This window comes from Strix aluco, chromosome 2 (assembly GCF_031877795.1).
Source record: "Strix aluco isolate bStrAlu1 chromosome 2, bStrAlu1.hap1, whole genome shotgun sequence".
In the NCBI taxonomy this organism is placed as follows: Eukaryota; Metazoa; Chordata; class Aves; order Strigiformes; family Strigidae; genus Strix; species Strix aluco.
This window is the reverse complement of record NC_133932.1, coordinates 4,827,384-4,848,863: the sequence shown is the minus strand read 5'-3', so window position 1 is coordinate 4,848,863 and position 21,480 is coordinate 4,827,384. Positions and strand designations below refer to the sequence as shown.

At 44.8% G+C, this 21,480-nt stretch overlaps 1 protein-coding gene across 4 annotated transcripts in view; it reads left to right on the top strand.

Moving 5' to 3' along the window:
- Positions 1–21,480, top strand: part of B4GALT4 (beta-1,4-galactosyltransferase 4) — a 37,192-nt gene that overhangs the window by 6,727 nt on the left and 8,985 nt on the right. The window contains exons 1-4 of one of the 4 annotated variants that reach the window (XM_074808696.1): positions 624–937; positions 11,765–12,243; positions 13,805–14,037; positions 18,180–18,367. In XM_074808696.1, coding sequence (XP_074664797.1) covers positions 11,976–12,243; positions 13,805–14,037; positions 18,180–18,367 — 689 coding nt within the window. In that variant the 5' untranslated portion in view covers positions 624–937; positions 11,765–11,975. Of the gene's footprint in view, positions 1–623; positions 938–1,303; positions 1,362–10,403; positions 11,230–11,764; positions 12,244–13,804; positions 14,038–18,179; positions 18,368–21,480 lie in introns of those variants that run through there. The other 3 variants (XM_074808689.1, XM_074808675.1, XM_074808682.1) reach the window with 3 other exon arrangements.

Sequence of the window (21,480 nt, the reverse complement as noted above, 5' to 3'; positions counted from 1 at the left end):
CCCCATGTTTGCATGAGAGCTGATGCTGGTGCAAAGAAAGTATAGTTTGGGGACTGAAGCGGAGAGGCAGGGGAGACAGTGACAGTCAAGATCCAGGCTGGACTGATTTTTGTGGCTGGCCAGTTAAACCACACAGTAGGCCTGAAGGCTTTTTCTGCGCTAGTGAATGTCTGAAACAAGGAAGTTTTTCCCAAAAACTCTTGTGCAGTTCTAATAATAAATAAGACCTTTGTGGCACAGAGGAGGCTTACTGGGGAGGCTTTGAAATATCTACCTGCTTGGAATGTACGTGTTGCACAAAGAGTTTAAACAGGTTTGAGTTACAGGAAATTAACACTTGTCATGAGGCTGTACCTATCCTTTCTCTCCCACCTTTAATACAATCCGTCTGAACTGTGTACCCTGTGTGTACTCAGGCCTCATCCTTTCTGTGGTGTTTTGGCATTATCAGTGTGTTGACTGGAAGCATGAGAAAATCCCACCCCTTACCTGACGTGTGTGTGCTCATAAATTCCCCTAACGTAGGTGTAACTCTACTGAAGGAAATCTGTTTGTCAGCTTAATATACAGTGGCTAGGGAGGAGGCTTAGGTAGTTTTGCAGCAAAACTGTTCCTGGCAGCTGTGTGCTCGGCTGACATTGCCCTGCTGCTGCCCTGGCAGCCTGGAAGAGCCCCAGATGGGCAAAGTGGAGAAGAGACACCTCAGTTGTTTCCCTCCTGATGAGTCTGTGAGGTTGCTAGAGGAGTGTTACAGGGCAGAGTGGTAGAAAAAGCACCAGTGAGGAACAACCTTGTATAAGGTTACCTTTTGTGAAAAGACTGGTCAATAAGCCAGGCATAAAGTACATGCTTCTGCCCGTGGTGACACTGTCACCAGCAGGTATGTCAGGGTGATAAGGAAGAGGAGTGCGGTGGGAGCGCCTGGACTCCTTCACAGGTATGGACAGGAGGGCGGGCAGCTTGACCTACTAAGAAGGATGGCATCTCCCAAAAAAAAATCTCCAAATGGAGCAGATACTTAAAGGGTTCCAACAGAAATTGTGGTTTGCTTTTAGAAGCAAAGGCTTGAGCCTTTGCTTCTAGTCGGATGGTTTGTTACAGTAGTTATTTGGATGCAGTATTGCTTCTGGCACAGCGCTCTGTCAAGAGACGCCTGCGTGCCCCCGTGCTGGTTCTGCTGTGCTAGGGAGAAAGGAGAGAGGCTGTCTGCCATCCCACACTGGGACATGAGCCGAGGGAGGAGCGTGTGGAACGGCACTAGGGAGCCTTTTAGGGCTGGGGAAAAGCGAGATGTGTTGGCTCTTTTTTTTTTCAGTCATCCTGCGAGTTTTGACCTGACTCTTTCCTGCAGCATGTGAGAGGTAACAGAGATCTCTTTATGGTGTGGGGTTTCCTGGATGAAAAGTCTGCTGCTTGTGTAGCGTGCTCCATACTTTGTTGGAGTGGCTGCCCTACAGGAAGGAGGGATGTGGCAGCAGCAGTGAGTGGTTTTATGTGCTTGCTTCATTTGGTGTGAAATCGTGAGAAGTGGAAAGAGTGTTTGTCTGAGGACTGGGTTTCTTTTGTTTGTGTTTTTTTTAATAGCCCATGACTTCACCATTTCTCGGTGCAGTTGGTGGCTTTTTTTAATAGGGAGAGGTAATAGGATTATAAGTGTTGAATAAAAGAGGTGTTAGAAACTGTTAGCTTAATGCACTACTAAAAACCTGATCTGCTGAAAAGAAGGAAATACCTGTGAAAGGAGCAGGTTTAGACTCCTGTAAAACTTTAGGACTTGAACTGTCTTGCATAGATGACTGTACAGCAATCAGCTTTTCTTTCTATGTCGGTTGTAAAGAATTTAATTCTTTCTTGGAGGGTTTAATGAAGATTGCTGTACTTCTTCATGATAGTCCCAGAGCAAACTTATTGCTGCTTCTGATTTTGGCCTAGATAAAATACCAAAATACCAAATGAAATACTGCATAGTACAGAGCTGATAAATGCAGTCCCGAGGAACTCTTTCATGCTTCATTTCCTGCTGGAACTTATGAGGGTTTTTAAAGTTCTGTTGAAGGGAATCATTTTTGCTGCTGAAACTGTTCTGCTGTCTGTGGAATTTGTATGTGAGCTTGAGGAGGTTGCAGGGGCTTCTGGAAAATCCAGCATGATAGGAAATGTGTCCTTACAGGGCAGCGTGAAATGGGTAGAGTCAGAAAGTTACTTTGTGTAAATTAAAAATTAATTTTCCATGCATTAGATGAAAGTATCTCTCTGGAGTCGTCCTGCAGATGTTCCACACAGGGTGAATTGTTTTAAATATAAACCCATGAAAAATTTAGGCAGCGTGTTCTCACTGATTATTTATACTGTTAAACATAACTTTTTTGATAAGTAATCATGTGACTCTGAGCTTTAGCATAGTTATAATGACAATTTTTATCTAAAACTGTATCAGGTAAAATAAGTGTTTGGCAAATAATGAGTTTTAATCAACTCCAATTTTGTTTATAAGGTTAATTTCCTTCACTAATATCTAGATCAGGGCTATCAGTAATCAGTCTTCCTGCTGATAATTGTCTTTGTCTATCTAGGAATTTTGCTTAGATGAAAAAGAACAGCCTTTAGAATTTCTGGATATCTCTGAGCTTGGTAATGCTGGTGGCTTCAATCAGGCTGCTAGGCAAATGGGTAGATTGACCCTGCAGCCCTTACGTGGGGAACCAGCTTGTATGTACGTTGCTCGCTTGCTCTGTGCTTGCACAGCGTGTTAGACTCCAGTGCATGTGTATTGCTGTCAGGAAAACCCTGAATGAAAACGAATGGGGTTCTGGTCTTCCTAGTTTGCTTCGGAAGAAGTCTTGTCCATGCTGGAACCTTGCTTACTATTTTGGGTTTCTTGGGTGGAGAGGAGCAAGTTAGGGCTTCATGTTCACGGAGGAGTCATACAGCACTGCATTTCTGATCGGTTCCTACAGGTAGCCTGTGCTGAACAGTGCTAGCAACCTTGGTGCAAGCAAATAGGGTTTGGCATGTGTTTCAAAAAACGTAGCAGGCTACAGAAACTGAGCTGGCAGAGAAGCTGCTGAGTGCAGGTACAGTTACTGGTACAGATACGATGTTGGGGAACGCAGATCATGCAGTATTTATGTGCCTCAGTATGATCGTGGATATATTTAGAAGTGTGTTTGCGGTGTCTGTCTAGGTAGGAGTATGTCTACCATATAGATGGAGACCTTTCTTGTTCTTCATTGGTTTTTGGACTTCTAGCTGATGTCAGATTTGGATAACTATGTTTTTTTTCTGTTTATTTTTTTCATGGATTTTGAAATAAATACAATGGGGTTTTTTTAACCTTGTGGCCTGAAGTGCTGTGCCCTTGTAGTCAGCTGTAACTTTCTAAACTAGATTTGGTTATGCTTCACTGAGACCTTATTTCACAAGAAGAGTTGAACTTTATGTTCATATGAAAGCTTCCTGGTACCTTTGAAGGTCAAATCTAGCTAGAGTCAGGTTTGAGAGCTATGAGAAGAGTTTAGTTGCATCACAGATGTTTTCCCACCCATATTTGAGGGTTAGTCACCCTGAGTTATGAAGTATAGAAGGAAGAACTATGTTTCCAGCATCTTGGAGATTATTGTTTATAGCAAGATTTGTTTAGTATTGAATTTTTGTTTGAACTATTGTTTGCATATGTTTTAACGTCTGACTGGGTGGTCTTTTTTTCACCCACCAACCAATGTATCAGCCATGATTTAGGGATATCCGAGATGAGAAGAAGAGCTTCTATAAGTACACAGGTAATAAAAAGAAAATGAGGGAAAATGTGGTGCCATTGCTCAGTGAGGTGGGAGACCTGGTTATGCGGATTGTGGAAAAGGCTGAGCTACTGAATGCTGTCTTTACCTCAGTCTTTACTAGCAAGACTGGGATTCAGGAATCCTAGAGACCAGGGCAAAAGGCTGGAGTAAGGAAGATGTAACCTTGGTAGAAGAGGATTACTTAAGAGGTCATGAAATACTTAAGCAAACGGGACATACATAGATCCATGGGCCATAATGGGATGCACCCGTGAGCGCTGAGGGAGCTGACTTGTGTCATTGCAAGGCCACTCTTGATAATCTTTGATTGATCATGGCAACTGGGAGAAGCCCTTGAAGACTGGAGGAAAGCAAATGTCACTACTGGCTTCAGGAAGGGCAAGAAGTACAACCCAGGGAACTATAGACCAGTCATCCTCACCTTGATACCTTGGAAGGTGGTGGAGCAGCTAATCCTGGAAGTCACTTCCAGGCACATAAAGGACAAGAAAATCATCAGGAGTAGTCAGCATGGATTTGCCAAGGAGGAGTCATGCTTGACCAACTTGATAAACTTCTACAGTGAAATGAGTGGCCTGGTAGATGAGGGGAGAGCCGTGGATGTTGTCTACCTGGACTTCAGGAAGGCCTTTGCTCTCTCCTGTAAGATCTTCATAGACAAGCTGTTGATGTATGGACTGGATAAGCAGACAGTGAAGTGGATTGAAAACTGGCTGAACAGCTGGGCCCAGAAATTTATTATCAGCAGCATGAAGTCTAGCTGGAGGCCAGTAACTAGTGGTGTACCCCAGGGGTCCAGTCCTGTTCAACATTGTTGTTAATGATGTGGATAATGGGACAGAGTGTGCCCTCAGCAAGTTTGCAGACTGCACAAATTGTGAAGAGTGGCAGATACACCAGAGGGTTGTGTTGCTCCAACTGTGGGGGGACCACCCAGCTGAGAAGCAGCTTGACAGAAAAAGACCTAGAGGTGGTGACACCAAGCTGAATGTGAGCCAGCAATGTCTCCTTGCGGCAAAGGCGGACGTGGTATTGTGGGCTACATTAGTCGAATTATTGCCAGCAGGTGGAGGGAAGTGATCCTTCCCTTCTACTTGGTGCTGGTGAGGCTGCACCTGGAGTCCTGTGTTCAGTTCTGGGCTCCCCAGTACAAGACATACTGCAGAGCGCCCAACAAAGGGCCATGGAGATGATGGAGTGGAGCATCTCCTGTGAGGAAAGGCTGAGGGAGCTGGGACTGATCAGCCTGGAGCAGAGAAGGCCCAGGGGGGAACTTCCCCATGTGTATAAATACTTGAAGGGAGAGTGCAAAGAGGACGGAGCCAGGCTCTTCTCAGTGGTGGACCAGAAGCGATGGACACCAATTGAAACACTGGAGGTTCTATCTGAACATCAGGAAACACTTCTTTTACTGTGAGGATCACTGAGCCCCTGGCACAGGTTGCCCAGAGAGGCTGTGGAGTCTCCATCTTCAGAGATATCCAGAAGCCATCTGGACATGGTCACGGGCAACTGGCTCTAGGTGGGCCTGCCTGAGCAGGGGTGTTGGACCAGATGACCTCCAGAGGTACCTCCCAACCTCAACCATTCTGTGACTGTGATTTGCATATCCTCAACCTGTACTTAATTGGTAAGGGTTTAATTTTATCTAACTGGAAGTTATGAAGTGCAAAGCATCTGCTCCCTTATTTTGTGTGAATTGCAGAATGACTGTTGGGCTTTAAGGCTGCATGACCATTCTAGTCAGTATTTTATTAAGGCTATTCCATTAGTAATGATTTTATGGATGTATTACAAGTCTGCTTTTTATACTATTTCTCCAAGTGGGGCTTTTTAACAGCAGGCTCTGGGCCTAACACTGTTCTCTTTTTTATCTTTTTCTTTAACAGGGCCCAAATTCTAGTGTTCTTGACTCTGGGTTAGCTGCCTGATTTAGCAACCCTGGTATTTTAAGCTTGCTGGTGAAAGATCACTTTTTCAAATGAAGAGTCCTTAGTGTAAAATGGTAAAGCAACACCCTCCAGAGGGGCAATGATCAAGTTCTTTTTTTTTTTTTTTCTCTGACAGGCAAGTTTTCATTGAGGCTTAACCTCTTGCTTGTCCTTTTATTTCCCGTTACTCTTAAGTTCACAAGTTCTCCATCTTTGGTGGGAGTCATAAAAGTGCCAGCTCTTCACTGTGTTTCTCAGTTGCCTTCATTCATAAGGGTACAGTTCTTCATCGTTTGTTAGGAGAGTCAGACATGCTTTCTGTGCACATGCCCTTCTTGTCTCAGGGAAAAGAAACCTGATACATTATTACTTCATAGGTTAAAAGGTAAGGTAAGTTGATGGGTGAATTGATTCGTTTAAAATCGCCAAAATATATCAATGCTTTCCACATTTTGAAATACATACTATATTCTCCATAGAAAACATCAAAATACCAGAGTGCAAGTTTATGAAACACAAATTACACCCTTTTGCATGTGTGTTGTGATGAGTTAAAAGTGACTAACTGTGATCATGCATGCATATTTACGCTGCTCTGTTGAAGTGCTCAAGTCTGTTATAAGTAAGAACAACATTCTGTTGCTGCTGTAGAACTCGGTGGAGATGTGCTTTTAGTTATTATGGGAAGTAATTCACAGTGAGAGTAGTATGGTCTGAATATTTGTCAGAGGCAAGTACTGTGAACATGTAGTAATATCTGCTTCTAAAGGAATCTTGCAAAGCTGACAAAGGAAATTGCGAAGTGTGAGATTTCACCTAACTGAATAGGAAGGGAGGAGGGTAGAAATAAGGTTGGTGCGGTAAATTCAGAGTTTATATTCCTAATTTAACATCCTTGTACCTTACCAATATTATACCTTCGTGCTCTTCCTGATATTTAAAAAAAAAAGTATTTCAGAAGTTTGGTCTTCTGACTAATACTGTCAACTGCTTCCTGATGTTTCATTGTTTTTCCATGGAGAGTGCACTTTTTTAATTTTTTATTTAATTTGTGGGAAAAAAAAAGTTCTTATGGGGGACAGCCCATTTGCACTAGTAATTAGAGGTTAGCAACTGTCTTAGCTTTTTCTGAGAGTGCAGTCCACTTCTGAGTGAGAGGCTATGAATTTAATAATATTTTTTTTTTTTTTAGAAAACACCTGTTGATAGTCATTCCCTGCATGTTAAGTTCAGTATCTTAACTTTGTGTTGTCCTTTTCAGCCCAGGTTAGTCTGGAACACGTTTGTATTGGGTGGTGGAGAAGGAAATTCCCTCCTCATGCACGTGCTTTGTGCAGTGATACCCTCGGTTTATTGTGGAGAGATTACCCCCCTTGGGGAAAGTGTTTCACCTGCTGAACGCTGCGCAGTAATCCAGAGGTTATGAAAGGCAGCAGTTCATGTTATTCCATAGAAACTTGCAGGTTGAGTTTAGATGAGCAAATTATAAAGTCTTTGATTTAATAATTACAGGGTAATATTACCCATGGGGTCCACAGCATTTACTGTTCTCAGATCATTCATACAGTTTATCACTGGCTTCCTGTATGCAACTATTGTGGACTATAAATTGGTGGGGGGTGGTGGACATTTTCTCTTTTATTTGAATGCCTGTTGTTTCAGTGATATGGTGGGATAATAGGGCAAAACATTTTAGTCCATTATTCCCTCAGTTGCTGCAGTTGTGAATAGGAGTCCTGAGCAACCTGAGCTGAAACTTGAACAAAGCTGCAGTTCAGAATCGATTCTGTCCTGCAAAAGTCTTCCTCTGGTATGACAGGTAATGACAGCTAGCTTGGAAGTAATGCTGGGTTGAAAGACACGCACTGATGTTTCAGGTGGCGACAGTCAAAGCCAAATGTTATCCTGTTTACAACTCATTAGTTGAGCTAAAAGCTGGAACTATTTAACTCAGAGTGTATCAACATGATATTTCTGCTGTCACCTCTTAGGGCACTATGGCTGCTGATTTATATTATTATGTCTGCCAGCAAGACTCAGAAAAATACAAGAAGCAAAATTCATTGCTGAAGCAAAATATATAAATTGAAAATCTCAGCATTTTTGTCTTCCCTTCCATTGATGTAGTTTTCCCATTTAATTTCCTTCTACTTTCCCCCTAAACAGGAAAATAAAAGTATCCTGGTTTCAGCTGGGATGGAGCTTTTCCTCCACGCCTGTTGCAGAGACTGACTGAATTGAGACTTTAGAAACATGGGGAGATTTTTAGCTGGGTTTAATCCATTTTTTCTGCTTGAGCCCACTTCAAACTTTTTGATTAATTTTTCTTAACTGTAAGACAGCAATTACTCTCATCTATTTTCCTGGACAAATTGGAGTGTCCTGTTTGCTGGAAAGTGAATCCCCCTGCCCCTGTGTTTTTTCTCTCTCTCCTTAATTGAGATTTTCCTCTTTCCTCACTTCCTGTTGCTTTTTCACATCTTATTCCCCTTGCCCCCATCTGCATGCATTCCCAGTAGTGTGTTTGTATATTGTTTCAGTACATCAGCTATAGCCTACAGCTGTTGTGAGGAAAAGCAGAATAAAGACTGTCAGAATAAATAGTATTGGTTATTGACAACAACTGCAGAAGTACTTTCTTTTTAAAAAAGTGGTTAAAACAAACTGGTATTTGGGGCTTACGGAGATTCTGATCTTACAGGCCCCTAGAGTTAATGATTGTTTGTAGTCGGTCTTAGTATGGAAAACAGTGCAGTGAGGGGTCCATTTCAACCTTTGGTTTTAAAATACTACCACACTTTTTTTAAAAAAAGCTAATACAGATCTGTTCTACAAAAGCTTTCAGATCTCCCCCTTGAAGGGTAGAAGCTGGAGAATCCCCTTCCATCACTGCCTTCTCCCTCATCTCGCTGGATTAATGAATTCTGTTCTGAATACCACCAAGGCAGTTGTTAGGACAGTTGTTCACAAAACCCAGAACCAGTAGGAAGGTTACCAAGTCAAAAGAAGGTTTGTATGTCCTTTTGAGGGGAAAAGTAAGGGGGACAAATCCATGCTGTTCTTGCACTGATCTCCAGGCTTTAGGATATCTATGTGACTCTATAAATCACTATTAATATCTCCATCTGGCTGCATTCCAGTCCAGATTTGTTTGTAATACTCAGGATAAAGTTCTTGAGCCCTGCAGAAAGATGGGAGACTCAAGAATTGGTTTCACAGTGGTGGTGGTACCCTCTCCAGCACTCACTCGGCGTGTGTCGTACCCTGAGCTGTAGGTAACAAAGGTGATGTGACAGGTACCAGAAGGAGACTCAGGCTGCCAGGTGAGCTGGTGCGGATGGGCTCACGTGCACGCTGCTCAGGGTTAGCATCATCTGGCTTCTGTAGCAGACTGTCAGAAAGCATGCCCCAAAATACTCGGGGTGGGCTCCTTCTGGGGTGTGTGTGGTGGTTCTGAGACATTCCTATCTCCTCTGTGTGTTTTTAATACCGGACTGTATTGTGCCTGCCAGAGTGGTGGTGGTCCGCAGCATGATGTTGAGGCTGAATGTTGCTTGTCCCAGGGTTGTGGTGAAAGGAGGATTGAGTGTTTGCAGAAGCGTGGCTTGGTGGGGTAGCTGTCTGCAGCGAGAGCAGTGCTCTTCCAGGGCTATGAGAGACCCCTGCCAGCTACTTCTGTAGTAAGAATTCCTTGAACAGCTCTGATGATGCAGAAGGAGGAAAGTTTCTAGTTCACTCTTCTGTTGTCAGTGTTGGCTGTATAGGAGAGAAGTGGTGGTGGTATGATTTTACCCCAGTATGCAAGTAAATACAGTAAGGAGGTGTGCTAAGTCAGTGTGAAGATTTTTGTAACTGAGGCCTGAGATTTGTTTGCATTTGGGTCTGAAGTCTGTATTTGTTCTGTTGGATAGTGCAGAAGCTGGATAATGTTTTACTCCTCTTAGCATTATAAACTGAATTACCTTCAGAAACAAATAGTTGAGCTTAGCATATGTGAAACGTGTTACTGACTGCCCCGCAAAGTTGCTTTCAGTTGTTTATTACAAGCTGACAGTAGAAAGTAGCGTGTGCTGTCAGCATGCAGATTAGATTTGCTGATCCTCTTGATTTTTTTTTTTTACATGTATATAGTGATCCTGAACTGTGTAGATTTCGTTATTTTGTAGGTTAGTTGGATGTTAGGTGTTGATGGTGTTTTCTTTCCTGTTCTGACAACAGAGCTAATGGGTATCATCAACAGCAGAAAAACTAGTTCTGTTCGTTCTCAGGTTTCCTTTGGAGAGTAGTAGAGACCCATGCTGTCAATACCTTACAGGCTGGTCTCATGATTTCCCGTGTGGAAAATCGAGGGAAAGGATGTAAATGAGAGCACTCAGCTAATTTTTCTGTGTCTTTTAAAACAATGAGGCAGACACCCATGTGGTCTCCAGTGTAATTTACCTAAGAACGGAAAGAATTCATTGGAAAATGTGGTTTCGAGAGCCAGGAGACAAGGAGGGGAGGACTAAGAGGAACTGAGGCTTCCCTTCATGTTTGTTTCAGTGCTTCTGTCCTTGTGGTCTTGAAGACCAGATGGGACACCCCCCCCCCCACCCCACCCCCCCCCATAAAACCCCTCAAATAAACTGTGGTCATTAGTATGACTGCTGTGGGGTTTTTTCTTAACATCTCCTTCTCCTCTCCTCTTTTTTTTTTCTTTTCCCCCCTCCTTTCCTTGCAAGTAATATTATCTTTGGTGTAGCCTCTTTTTATGCTCTCTTCTCTGTTTGTGGTTGAAGTGGGTGTGGAGATCTTTCACCGAAAAACTCTCCTGTTGCATCCTGTGCGCTGCCTGTGGGTGGAGAGAGGAGGCGAGGCAGTCCGTGGGGTGCTTGCCAGGAGGGGCAACAGCTGGTCACTTCCAGCAAACCCCGAGAAGCTCGGGCAGTACATCGAGTAGTTCATCTTGTCAGTCCTAGGTCTGGCTCGCACATACATCCCCATGAGTCAGCAAACTTTTCCAGAAGACACCTGGGCTAAAGAAAATGTACTGTGTTCCTTCTGCCTGCAATATCTCTCCAGGCTCCTATGTGTATCTTGAAAGCTGGTACAAAATAACCTTCCATGTTTTTGTGTTTCTTCTCTTTGATTCAGCCTGTTTTGTGTGCTTTGTCTTTAATCACTGCCTTTGCTTCACGTAGCCTCAGTCCTTGTTCTTCTCACAGGTGGCAATTTTCTTGTGTGTTTTCCATATCAAAGCTCTCTTTTATTAAAATTTCATTCTTTTTCTGCGATGAGATGATAATAACAGACAAAAGTATTAGCATGGTAACTTTATAGTGTAATGGCAGTGAAAGGCTGGATGAAAATGGAGCTCCTGACAGACAGCAGGAAACAGAACAAAGGATTGGATCCTCACAGAGCTAACACTGAAAAACTGAACCTGCCCCTTGAAAAGCAGGAAGATTTGCCTCCAGCAGCAGCATGTGAGAGGGGAATACTGGGCAAAGACCCACAAGGTAATACTGGCAGGTAGTAGATGCAGAGGAATGATTTCTGATGCCAGTCAAGTATTGCGGGGTTCACACTGTGTTATGCAGAGCAACGTAGCATCAATAATACTCTAGAAGAAAACAGTTTAATTCTGCAGAGGTTCGTGTGGTTTTGGTGGTGTGGGAGCTGACTTTACTCATAGCCAGCAGAATCTCTTGCCTTGCAGCTGTTGTTAATTTTGGTAGGAAGAGAAGTAGTAAAGCCTGTGCATTGCCAGGCACCTGCACACAGACATAACATGGGGTAGTGGTTGCACTTTCAGAGCTGGAGTTAACAAAAAAAAGTCTGGGAGTGGAGAACAAAGCAGGAGAGTGATTTGCCTAAAATCATGCAGCTCATTCGTGGCTGAGCTAGGACCAAAGCTCAGAGTCTTAGTTTCTGACCAGTAGTTCACACTTGCTGTTCCTTTCATGTTTTGTCATAAGCTATTTTCGTGAAGTCTGTGAAGATGCAGTAGAAACTAACTCTCACCTTTGTTTTTTTTTTTTCCCTTTTGTCCAGGTTAAGACGTATTTTCCGACATTTGAAGAGCAAACAGCACCATGGCTCCATGAATTGCAAAGCAGTGGGAAGCGTGGCAGCCCTCCCTACCTCCAGCTTCCCTTCCATACTGTGACATTCTTCTCAGGACCTTTGGTTTCATCCTCACTGGGTGCGCGGTGGCCTTCCTCGGCAGCAGAGCGGAGGAAGCAGTTTGCCATCAGGGAGAGCCATGGCCTTGAGCTTGTATGTCTTTCACCTCTTCTATAAGTTCAAAGTGTTGGTGCTTGTCACTTTGTGTTTGATGGTGCTATGGGCCACATTCAGTTACTTTGTGGACTCCAGACAGGAAGTTTCTAAAGCGAAGAGCGTGGTGAAGGATTTCAGAAAGGTAACTAGCTTGGAGGACAGTCAAAAGGAAGAGAAGATGGAATCAATTGCAGATGTCCCCACGGTGAAGCCATTTCAGGGTCACTGCCCAGCGCTGTCTCCGTACCTGCGTAAGTGATGGTAACTTCTGAGAAAGGAAAGCACAGCTGCTTTGGTACTGCTGAGTTGGTTTTCTCTCTAGACACTTCTCCTGTGAAACAAATACAACGCAACCAGTTGCAGTAAGTGCTTCTGAGTGAGGAAGCGACTTGTGGCCCAGAGTGCCTGTGCGGGGTCTGGCTGGGATAGCAGCCCCCGTGGTGCTGTGCTTCGCACTTGTGGCTAAAACCGCTTTGGTAACGCACTGGTGACCTGCCTGCTGCTGAACAGTGTTTGCACACTGCTGAGGCTTTGTGTCTCTCTTTCCTGGTCCCCTAAAATCTGATAGGCTGGGGGTGGGCAGGAGGTTGGGAGCGGACACAGCTGGGACAGCTGACCCCAAATGACCGAAGGGATAGTCCAGTCCCTACTGCATGACCATACTGTTTATTGTGCTCAGCAATAAAAACTCAGGGAAAGGAGGAAGGGGGGGTGCTCATGGTTGCAGCATTTGTCTCCCCAACAACTGCTCTACATGCTGAAGCCCTGCTTCCCAGGACATGGCTGGATGTCTGCCTGCAAATGGGAAGTAGTGAATTATTTTTTTTTTTGCCTTGCTTGCGTGTGCAGCTTTTTTTAAAAATTAAAATATCTTTATCTCAACCACAAGTCTTTCCACCTTTCTTCAGTGTTTTGCCTTTTCTTTATTAGATGTACTTTTTGTCTCTATGTTGCCAATTGAAGGACTCCACATCTGCGTTGGGGTTAGCACTGCTTAGGATGAAGGTTCAAATAGGTGACCGTTTCCTTGGTTTGGCCATTTTTATTAGTCTACTTTTTTTTTCATCTTGGTACTACTACCAGTACCAGGCTTCTGCTTTGCAGTATCTTGTCATTTGTCATCTTCCTTTTTGTGAACCTGATTAGGGATTTGTTTGGGAAGCTGGATTCTTCCCTCTTTCCCCATGTAGTCCAAAAATCTGCTGTCTAGCTGCACACCCCCACCCCTGCCCCCCGAGACAGACTTGCTTAAGTAAACACATTGCAGCTGTAGCTGTCACAGTTGCCTGCATTGTTCTTTTTCATGGGTTTGCCTAGTCTGGAGGGGCTGGAACTAAAGCTCAGTGCAAGAGAAACGGTGAAAATTTCATTTGGCTACAGAAACCCTTGGTACGTTTTATCTTACAAATTTATAGCCTTAAGCCTGTGATGCTTTTGTTCATGCTTTAAGCAGAGATGACTTCTTATGGCCCCAGTCCTGTGTCTCGTTCCACTTCCCTCTCCTCTGCTTTGCCCTGGCAGTCGTTTGTGGCCAATCGTCCTGCAGTAGGGTGGAACTTCTCTTGATTTTTTTTTTTTTTTTTTTTAATTGTCACTACTCTACAATCAGTTTAAGCAACTAAACACTTGATACTCTCTCCTTCCACTGCCTGCGTAATATCCTCATAGCACTACTTTTGTCTTGGAAGGACAGGGAAACGAACTGGGGCTTGAACCTGGGTTTCTTATGCTGGTTGCAGAGTGCCTCATTAGGTGACTGGACTAGCCACAATGAGAAATGACTCAGGAAAGCTTCTTGCGTTTCTCCTACAGGAGGTGCCAGCAAACTCACCTTCAAAGCATCCCTCACACTAGACGAAGTGCAAAAGGAGAACCCTCAGGTAGCCAAGGGCCGGTATCACCCTACAGAGTGCTCAGCATTGCAGCATGTGGCCATCCTCATCCCACACCGCAATCGAGAGAAGCATCTGCTGTACCTCCTGGAGCACCTCCACCCCTTCCTACAGAGGCAGCAGCTGGACTATGGCATCTACGTTATTCACCAGGTGAGACAACTGTGCAGAGATGGGTTTGGGTGGGGATGATGCTGGTGCTCTGCAGCCCGAGGAGAGGCGTGCTGCTGCCTCTGCTGTCTAACATCAGACCTCCATGCCTGCTTTGAACACTTCTACTTGTTGAGGGATGCAGCGGTGCACGCAGCTGTTGCTGGTAGCATGACAGGATCTCTCTCAGCTCTTGTTAGCAAAGCTGGGAGGTCTTAATAAACAGTGTCACAGAATCTTCACGGTTGGAAAAGACCTTGAAGATCACCTAGTCCAACCATTAACCTCACACTGACTGTTCTCCACCAGATCCCTCAGCGCTGGGTCAACCCGACTCTTCAACGCCTCCAGGGATGGGGACTCCCCCCCTGCCCTGGGCAGCCCATTCCAACGCCCAACAACCCCTTCTGCAAAGAAATACTTCCTAAGAGCCAGTCTGACCCTGCCCTGGCACAGCTTGAGGCCATTCCCTCTTGTCCTATTGCTTGTTCCTTGGCTCAAGAGACTCATCCCCCCTCTCTGCACCCTCCTTTCAGGGAGTTGTAGAGGGCCATGAGGTCTCCCCTCAGCCTCCTCTTCTCCAGACTAAACCCCCCCAGTTCCCTCAGCCGCTCCCCATCAGACCTGTGCTCCAGACCCTGCACCAGCTCCGTTGCCCTTCTCTGGACACGCTCGAGTCATTCAATGGCCTTTTTGTAGTGAGGGGCCCAAAACTGAACCCAGTCATCGAGGTGCGGCCTCACCAGTGCCGAGTCCAGGGGTAAGATCCCTTCCCTGTCCCTGCTGGCCACGCTGTTGCTGATACAAGCCAGGATGCCATTGGCCTTCTTGGCCACCTGGGCACACTGCTGGCTTTAACTGCTGTATGTTTCTCAAAGTACCTTATTATTTCTGAGTTACGTTCCAGGTAAGCATCTTTTGCATTACTAATGCAACTTGCTTCTCTTGCAGTATACACGTACATAACTAGGCTGACGTGTTTTCTGTCTTTTAAAAGTTGGAGTTATTTGGATTGAAGGCCTCAGTTTGTATCTGGCTTTTCTTTCCCATCTGCTTGCTGGCTGTTATGCTTAGTAAGCTGTGTGTATCATGTTGTACTTCTGCTGTCTCAAAGTAAACACAACAGCTATTGCTTGTAGGTGCTTTACTTGCCAAGCAAGGGCCGTGGGAAGTAGTAGTCCATGGAAGAGCACTTGGATCCTGATTTATTAATTTTATTTGCATTCTTTCTAGCTCTGCTGAGTCAGCGGCTAAAATTTGAGTATACAGATTTGTGCCACATTCTTGCATCTAAGGTGCTTATGTTCTAGTTGCATGAGCTAGAAGCAGTATAGATTTTTTTTTTGCAATATGTTGTCTTTTTCTTCATTTTTCATTGTGTTTGCTTTCTTTTACTATCATTTCCTTATGTGTTCTGCTTTAAGTCTAAACAGATTTTTCAGACAGTAGGAGAAAAAGGTGATAAATGAATATAGTTTCTCTTCCCTTCTCTTTAAAGAGGCTAAAGTCAATTAACCAGTATGAGCAGTGCATTCTAGGTAGAAGCTTACACTTTTGCTCAACGGTGCAGCAGAACAGCAGCAAAAGTCATGGCAAGATATATACTCCAGTTGGAATAGACTGTTCTTACATTGTTTAGAGTCACCAAGCAACCTGTGGAGTGGAAAAACAGGCTTTTTTCTGCATTAGTATGTACTGTAACCATACATGTAATGGCTCAATCCAGCTAGCAAGCAGTGGTTAGCAATAAATCATTGGGAGAATGGGCATATGTGCTTTATTTATTTAAATATGTGAGGTGGAGAACAGCTGTTGTCATGGTAGCAAAAAGTAATACAGAAGTATGAAAGTGCTGCTCACATCAAACAAAAATGTTGAGCCTGGACTTGTTCTATCAGAGTTTTTCCCTGGAAGAGTGGAAGCTTTCACTTAGCCTTTCCATGTAGATAGGTATGCCCAAAGACTGGAAAGTGGGTCTAACAAAGCTCTTTTATGGCACATCCATTTGCACTGTCCATTTGTGATGTCATTAGTTATTTTAAGTATCTTTTGAGGAAAGAAATAGTTAAAATCAGGATTTAACTATTAAAATACACAGTTTACTTTGGAAGAAGATTAAGAAATGGGCCTTCTATATTTTTCTCTGTAAGCCATTGAAGGGCATACCCAGATCTCTTCCTTATGGGCTACTTGTAACATCTTGAAAATCATGTTTCTCTGCACAATTATGTGCATACATGAGTGCAGTGCTGGAAAAAATGAGTTTGTAATACCTAAAGGGTGAATAATTCCCGACATAAGTTTGTGTTGTGGTCAGTGTTCTTCTTCCTTAGAAACAAAGGAGGACAAGTCTCTCATCAATACAAGATGAAAGTAAACTTTGCTATTTGTTCAGCATGTGGTCTAACGTTGAAAAGTGCCCTTCCTGGAAAGCATTTTTAGCTGTCGCAGGAAGTGGGCTGTGGTGCCTGACTACTGGTGGGGGAGACAGAACTGCCACAGACACTCGATGCTGCTGCTGAACTGGGCTGGGTTTGATACCCAATACAAGGGAAGTTCTCCACAGGTTCCTCACCAGCCATCTGAATTGTTCTGTTCACTGAATAACCTATGTTTTCATCAGCAGAAGATTATCTGACAGATATTTTCATTTACAGGACACTTTAAAAAAACCAACCAAACAATACCTGACAACAAAAACACACACGAAAAAAACCCACTCAGAAATTTAGCATCATAGATTTTGGGTGAATTGTATCTGAATTTTTCTTGGAAAATTCCTTGCCTGACTGAGAATGGAAGCAACTGATTATTCCTTTTGTAATTTCTCAGAGTGGGCACCACGTTGTATTCCCTAACTGTAAGTATGGAGCCATAAATCCCATAAATCATCTTTTTGCAGGAGCAGATGTCTGTTAGTGATGGTGAACAAATTGCTGCTTCAGAGCAAAATGCTACTTTTTAGAACAATAAAGCATGCTTTTTATACAACTGCTCTTCCCTACAGCTAACCTTCTCTCAGTCTGGGAAGGCCAGCTTCTTTCTCACCTTCCATGGAGCCTTTATCAGTTCAGGCACCTTCTAGCAAACGATCTCTTCCTGTTGAAAATTGCTTTTTTAATTCTTTCAAGTACATCAGGTTCCCAGCTCTGGAAAATGACTGTCCTGTCAGTTTGTGGGAACACAGGGCTTGGCCTTCTGACTCCCAGGTGGCAACTTGAGGCAACTTGCCACCTTGTCCTCAAGGAGCAGAAAGCCTTCTACAAGCTGGCATGTGTGCACTGCCCTGTAAAAAATAAATAGCAAGGTAAGCACACCTGTTGCTCTGGCGAATAGGGGGGTGTGTGTGTATACATGTATACCTCAAAGATGAAAAATGGTATTTCTGGAAAGCGGAGATGCACTAATTTATAGCAAAAGCAAACAACGAAAACGAGTAAAAGTCAAGTGGAGCTCTGTGCTAGGGGGAGTCCCTGTGCAGCAGCATAATTAGATCATAGATAGGAGTTAAAAATAGAGAGACCTGCTTTTTATTTCCCACTCTGCCACCTACTGTGTGACCTAAGGAAATACAGTGAACTCGTTAAGCACTGCTGTCCTTTAAACTCAGTGGATGAGCATAAATCATCTGTGGCAGGTGCTCTGATATCTGTAAACAAATTAGTATGGGAGTAATGGTGGTTTGGACTTGTTTGTTTGTTTGGTTTTTTTTCCCCTGGCTTTTTAAAAACTTCCGTAACCCTTACTGACACAGTAGAATGGAGCGCCAGTTTCTAAACTGTTTACTGGTACCTCTTTTGTTACGTAGCCTGATGGGAACTCCAGGACAGGAGCAGCAATAGTAGTGAGATTGCATCACGCAGCATGCATGCTTCTGGTATGCATGTAGACTGTAACTGTAGACTCTCCCAGCCCTGGCTGTGTTTGTTCATGACAAGGAGACACTGAAGGAACACTCTGCATCACTGGCCACTCTGCTGCTGTATCCCATGTTATGGGGCAGCTCTTTGTGTGGCTACTGCTGTAAAGGCTGTGACGCACGGATGTGGTTGCAAACTAAAAGCTCAGAACAAATGCCCGGGAGCGGTTCTGGTTCAAAAGGTTTGACACCTTCTTCAGAGGTCTTTTTCCATTCTCTTCTGCAGGCTGGCAGCACCAAATTTAACCGTGCTAAACTGCTGAATGTAGGATACCTAGAGGCCCTAAAAGAAGCAAACTGGGACTGTTTCATTTTCCATGATGTGGATCTGGTGCCAGAAAATGACTTTAACATCTACATGTGTGACAGACAACCAAAGCACCTTGTAGTTGGCAGGAACAATACTGGATACAGGTAGGAAACCAGGAATATGGAAAGAATACCAACTGTGAAATTCCGTGTTACTGATAATGTTCCTCTTCTGATGGAGCTGTATGCTGGTATCTACCCTTCCTCCTGCCAGCAGGTTTCTGGTGGTAATGCTTCACCTCTCTGGAGTGTCTTCTGACAAAAGAGAACTGTATGCACATCTCTGAAGTCAGCCCAGTGGTCTGTACAAACGATCATTGTCATTGTTCTGGTTTCTGGGGTGAGGTAAAGGGTGTTCTGAGAAGAAAACAACGTGCCAGTGGTTGTGCAGAGACCTTCTGTCAAAGCTGGAAGTGCATTTGCAGTCTTCTGGTCCTGTGATTTGAGGGTGTGATCTTACTATAATAAAACTTACCACTTATCTTTTGCTGTTGAAGAGGTAATGTCTGCTGTTGAGTGCTCAAGTGTGAGAATTTGCCAAGGGATAGGGTTGTCCTTTAATTATTTGGCTGGACAGTGTCTAATACAGGATCATTCTGATTTTTAAATGGGTCCCCTAAGTGCCAGTGTGATCTAGATAATTTAAAGTGAGAAGTCAGGTTCAGCCCACCTCAGAAAAAGGGCACCTGAGCTTGGTGAATTTAATGACTACAGTGTTTTCATTGAACTTGTGTCTTTCAAGATTCACCTTTTATGTCACTCTAAATATTAATTAGAAGCGGGCTTTTCAAAAGCTGATCTCAAAGTACTTGAAGTAAAACTCTGCTTCACTTCTGGGTTTCATTTGATAAATATATGAGAAAGATGTGGGACGTGCACATTCTTACACAGAATAATATTCCCTTTCCAGTCGTTTAGTGAAAACACTAGACACAGGAGGAAACATGGTAACAAGTGATGAGGAGAAGGCTGAGGTCCTTAATGCCTTCTTTGCCTCAGTCTGTAATAGCAAGACTAGCTGTATTGAGGGAATCCAGCCCCCTCAGCCAGAGGACAGAGACTGGGAGAATGACAGCCCCCCCCCCTCCCCCCCCAATCCAGGAGGAGACAGTCAGCGACCTACTGCATCACATAGACATACACAAGTCTATGGGACCGGATGGGATACACCCGAGGGTGCTGAAGGAGCTGGCTGGGGTGCTCACCAAGCTGCTTTCCATCATTTACCAGCAGTCCTGGCTGACTGGGGAGGTCCCAACAGATTGGAAATTGGTCAATGTGATGCCCATCTATAAGAAGGGTCGGAAGGATGATCTGGGAAATTACAGGCCTGTCAGCTTGACTTCAGTGCCCAGGAAGCTGATGGAGCAGCTCATCCTGAGTACCATCACACAACACATGCGGGACAACCAGAGGATCAGGCCCAGTCAGCATGGGTTTATGAAAGGCAGGTCCTGCTTGACAAACCTGATCTTCTACAACAGGGTGACCTGCTTATTGGATGAGGGAAAGGCTGTGGATGTTGTCTACCTCGACTTCAGTAAGGCCTTTGGCACCGTTTCCCACAGCATTCTCCTGGCAAAACTGGCTGCTCGTGGCTTGGATGGGCACACGCTTCGCTGGGTAAAAAACTGGCTGGATGGCCGGGCCCAAAGAGTTGTGGTGAACGGAGTTAAATCCAGTTGGCGGCCGGTCATGAGTGGTGTCCCCCAGGGCTCGGTTTTGGGGCCACTCCTGTTTAACATCTTTATTGATGATCTAGACGAGGGGATCGAGTGCACCCTCAGTAAGTTTGCAGATGACACCAAGTTGGGTGGGAGTGTTGATCTGCTCGAGGGTAGGGAGGCTCTGCAGAGAGACCTGGACAGGCTGGAGCGATGGGCTGAGGCCAACTGGAGGAGTTTCACTAAGGCCAAATGCCGGGTGCTGCACTTGGGCCACAACAACCCCCAGCAGCGCTACAGGCTTGGGGAGGAGTGGCTGGAGAGCTGCCAGTCAGAGAGGGACCTGGGGGGGTTGATTGACAGCCGGCTGAACAGGAGCCAGCAGTGTGCCCAGGTGGCCAAGAAGGCCAATGGCATCCTGGCTTGTATCAGCAATAGCATGGCCAGCAGGGACAGGGAAGGGATCTTACCCCTGGACTCAGCACTGGTGAGGCCGCACCTCGATGACTGGGTTCAGTTTTGGGCCCCTCACTCCAAAAAGGCCATTGAATGACTCGAGCGTGTCCAGAGAAGGGCAACGGAGCTGGTGCAGGGTCTGGAGCACAGGTCTGATGGGGAGCGGCTGAGGGAACTGGGGGGGTTTAGTCTGGAGAAGAGGAGGCTGAGGGGAGACCTCATTGCCCTCTACAACTCCCTGAAAGGAGGGTGCAGAGAGGGGGGATGAGTCTCTTGACCCAAGGAACAAGTGCCAGGACAAGAGGGAATGGCCTCAAGCTGCGCCAGGGCAGGGTCAGACTGGCTCTTAGGAAGGATTTCTTTGCAGAAGGGGTTGTTGGGTGTTGGAATGGGCTGCCCAGGGCAGGGGTGGAGTCCCCATCCCTGGAGGGGTTTAAGAATCGGGTTGACCCAGCGCTGAGGGGTCTGGTGGAGTTGGGAACTGTTAATGTTGGGTTGATGGTTGGACTGGATGATCTTCAAGGTCTTTTCCAGCCTAGATGATTCTGTGATTGATTCTGTGATTAGCACAGATGAACTGGGCTTGTGATGGGCTTTGGAGCACTGTGCTTTGCAGAGAGAATGCTGAGGGCTATGGGATGGTCAGTGCACCAAAGCAACAAAAACACTGCTTTGATTAGCTGACAGGCATGTAGAATCCAGGCTAATCACATGGCACAAAGCTTGAGGTGCTTTACTTGACCTCCCGTGCCTTAGTTACTGCAAGTGTTTTGCTTAGTTAAGCAAGCAGATGGATTTTTGCTTGCTTTTACTAAGGGATCTTCTTACTATTAATTTCCTCAGGCTTCTCCTGTTTGTGGAAAGGAGCTGTTAGTAAGGTCAGCTTTAAGCTTTGGCTTTAGAGAGTATGAACAAAATGTTTTTGTTGTGAATACCGTGCACCAGTATTCACTAAGGATACTAGTGGCTTAAATTTGATTCATACTTTCTTTTTTGCGTCACTGCCTCTGTTTACACATCCGTGAAGTGGGGATAATCATGCTCTACTTCCAAGGGAATTCCTGGATACAGCTGAAGGAATTCAGATCCTGAGCTCAG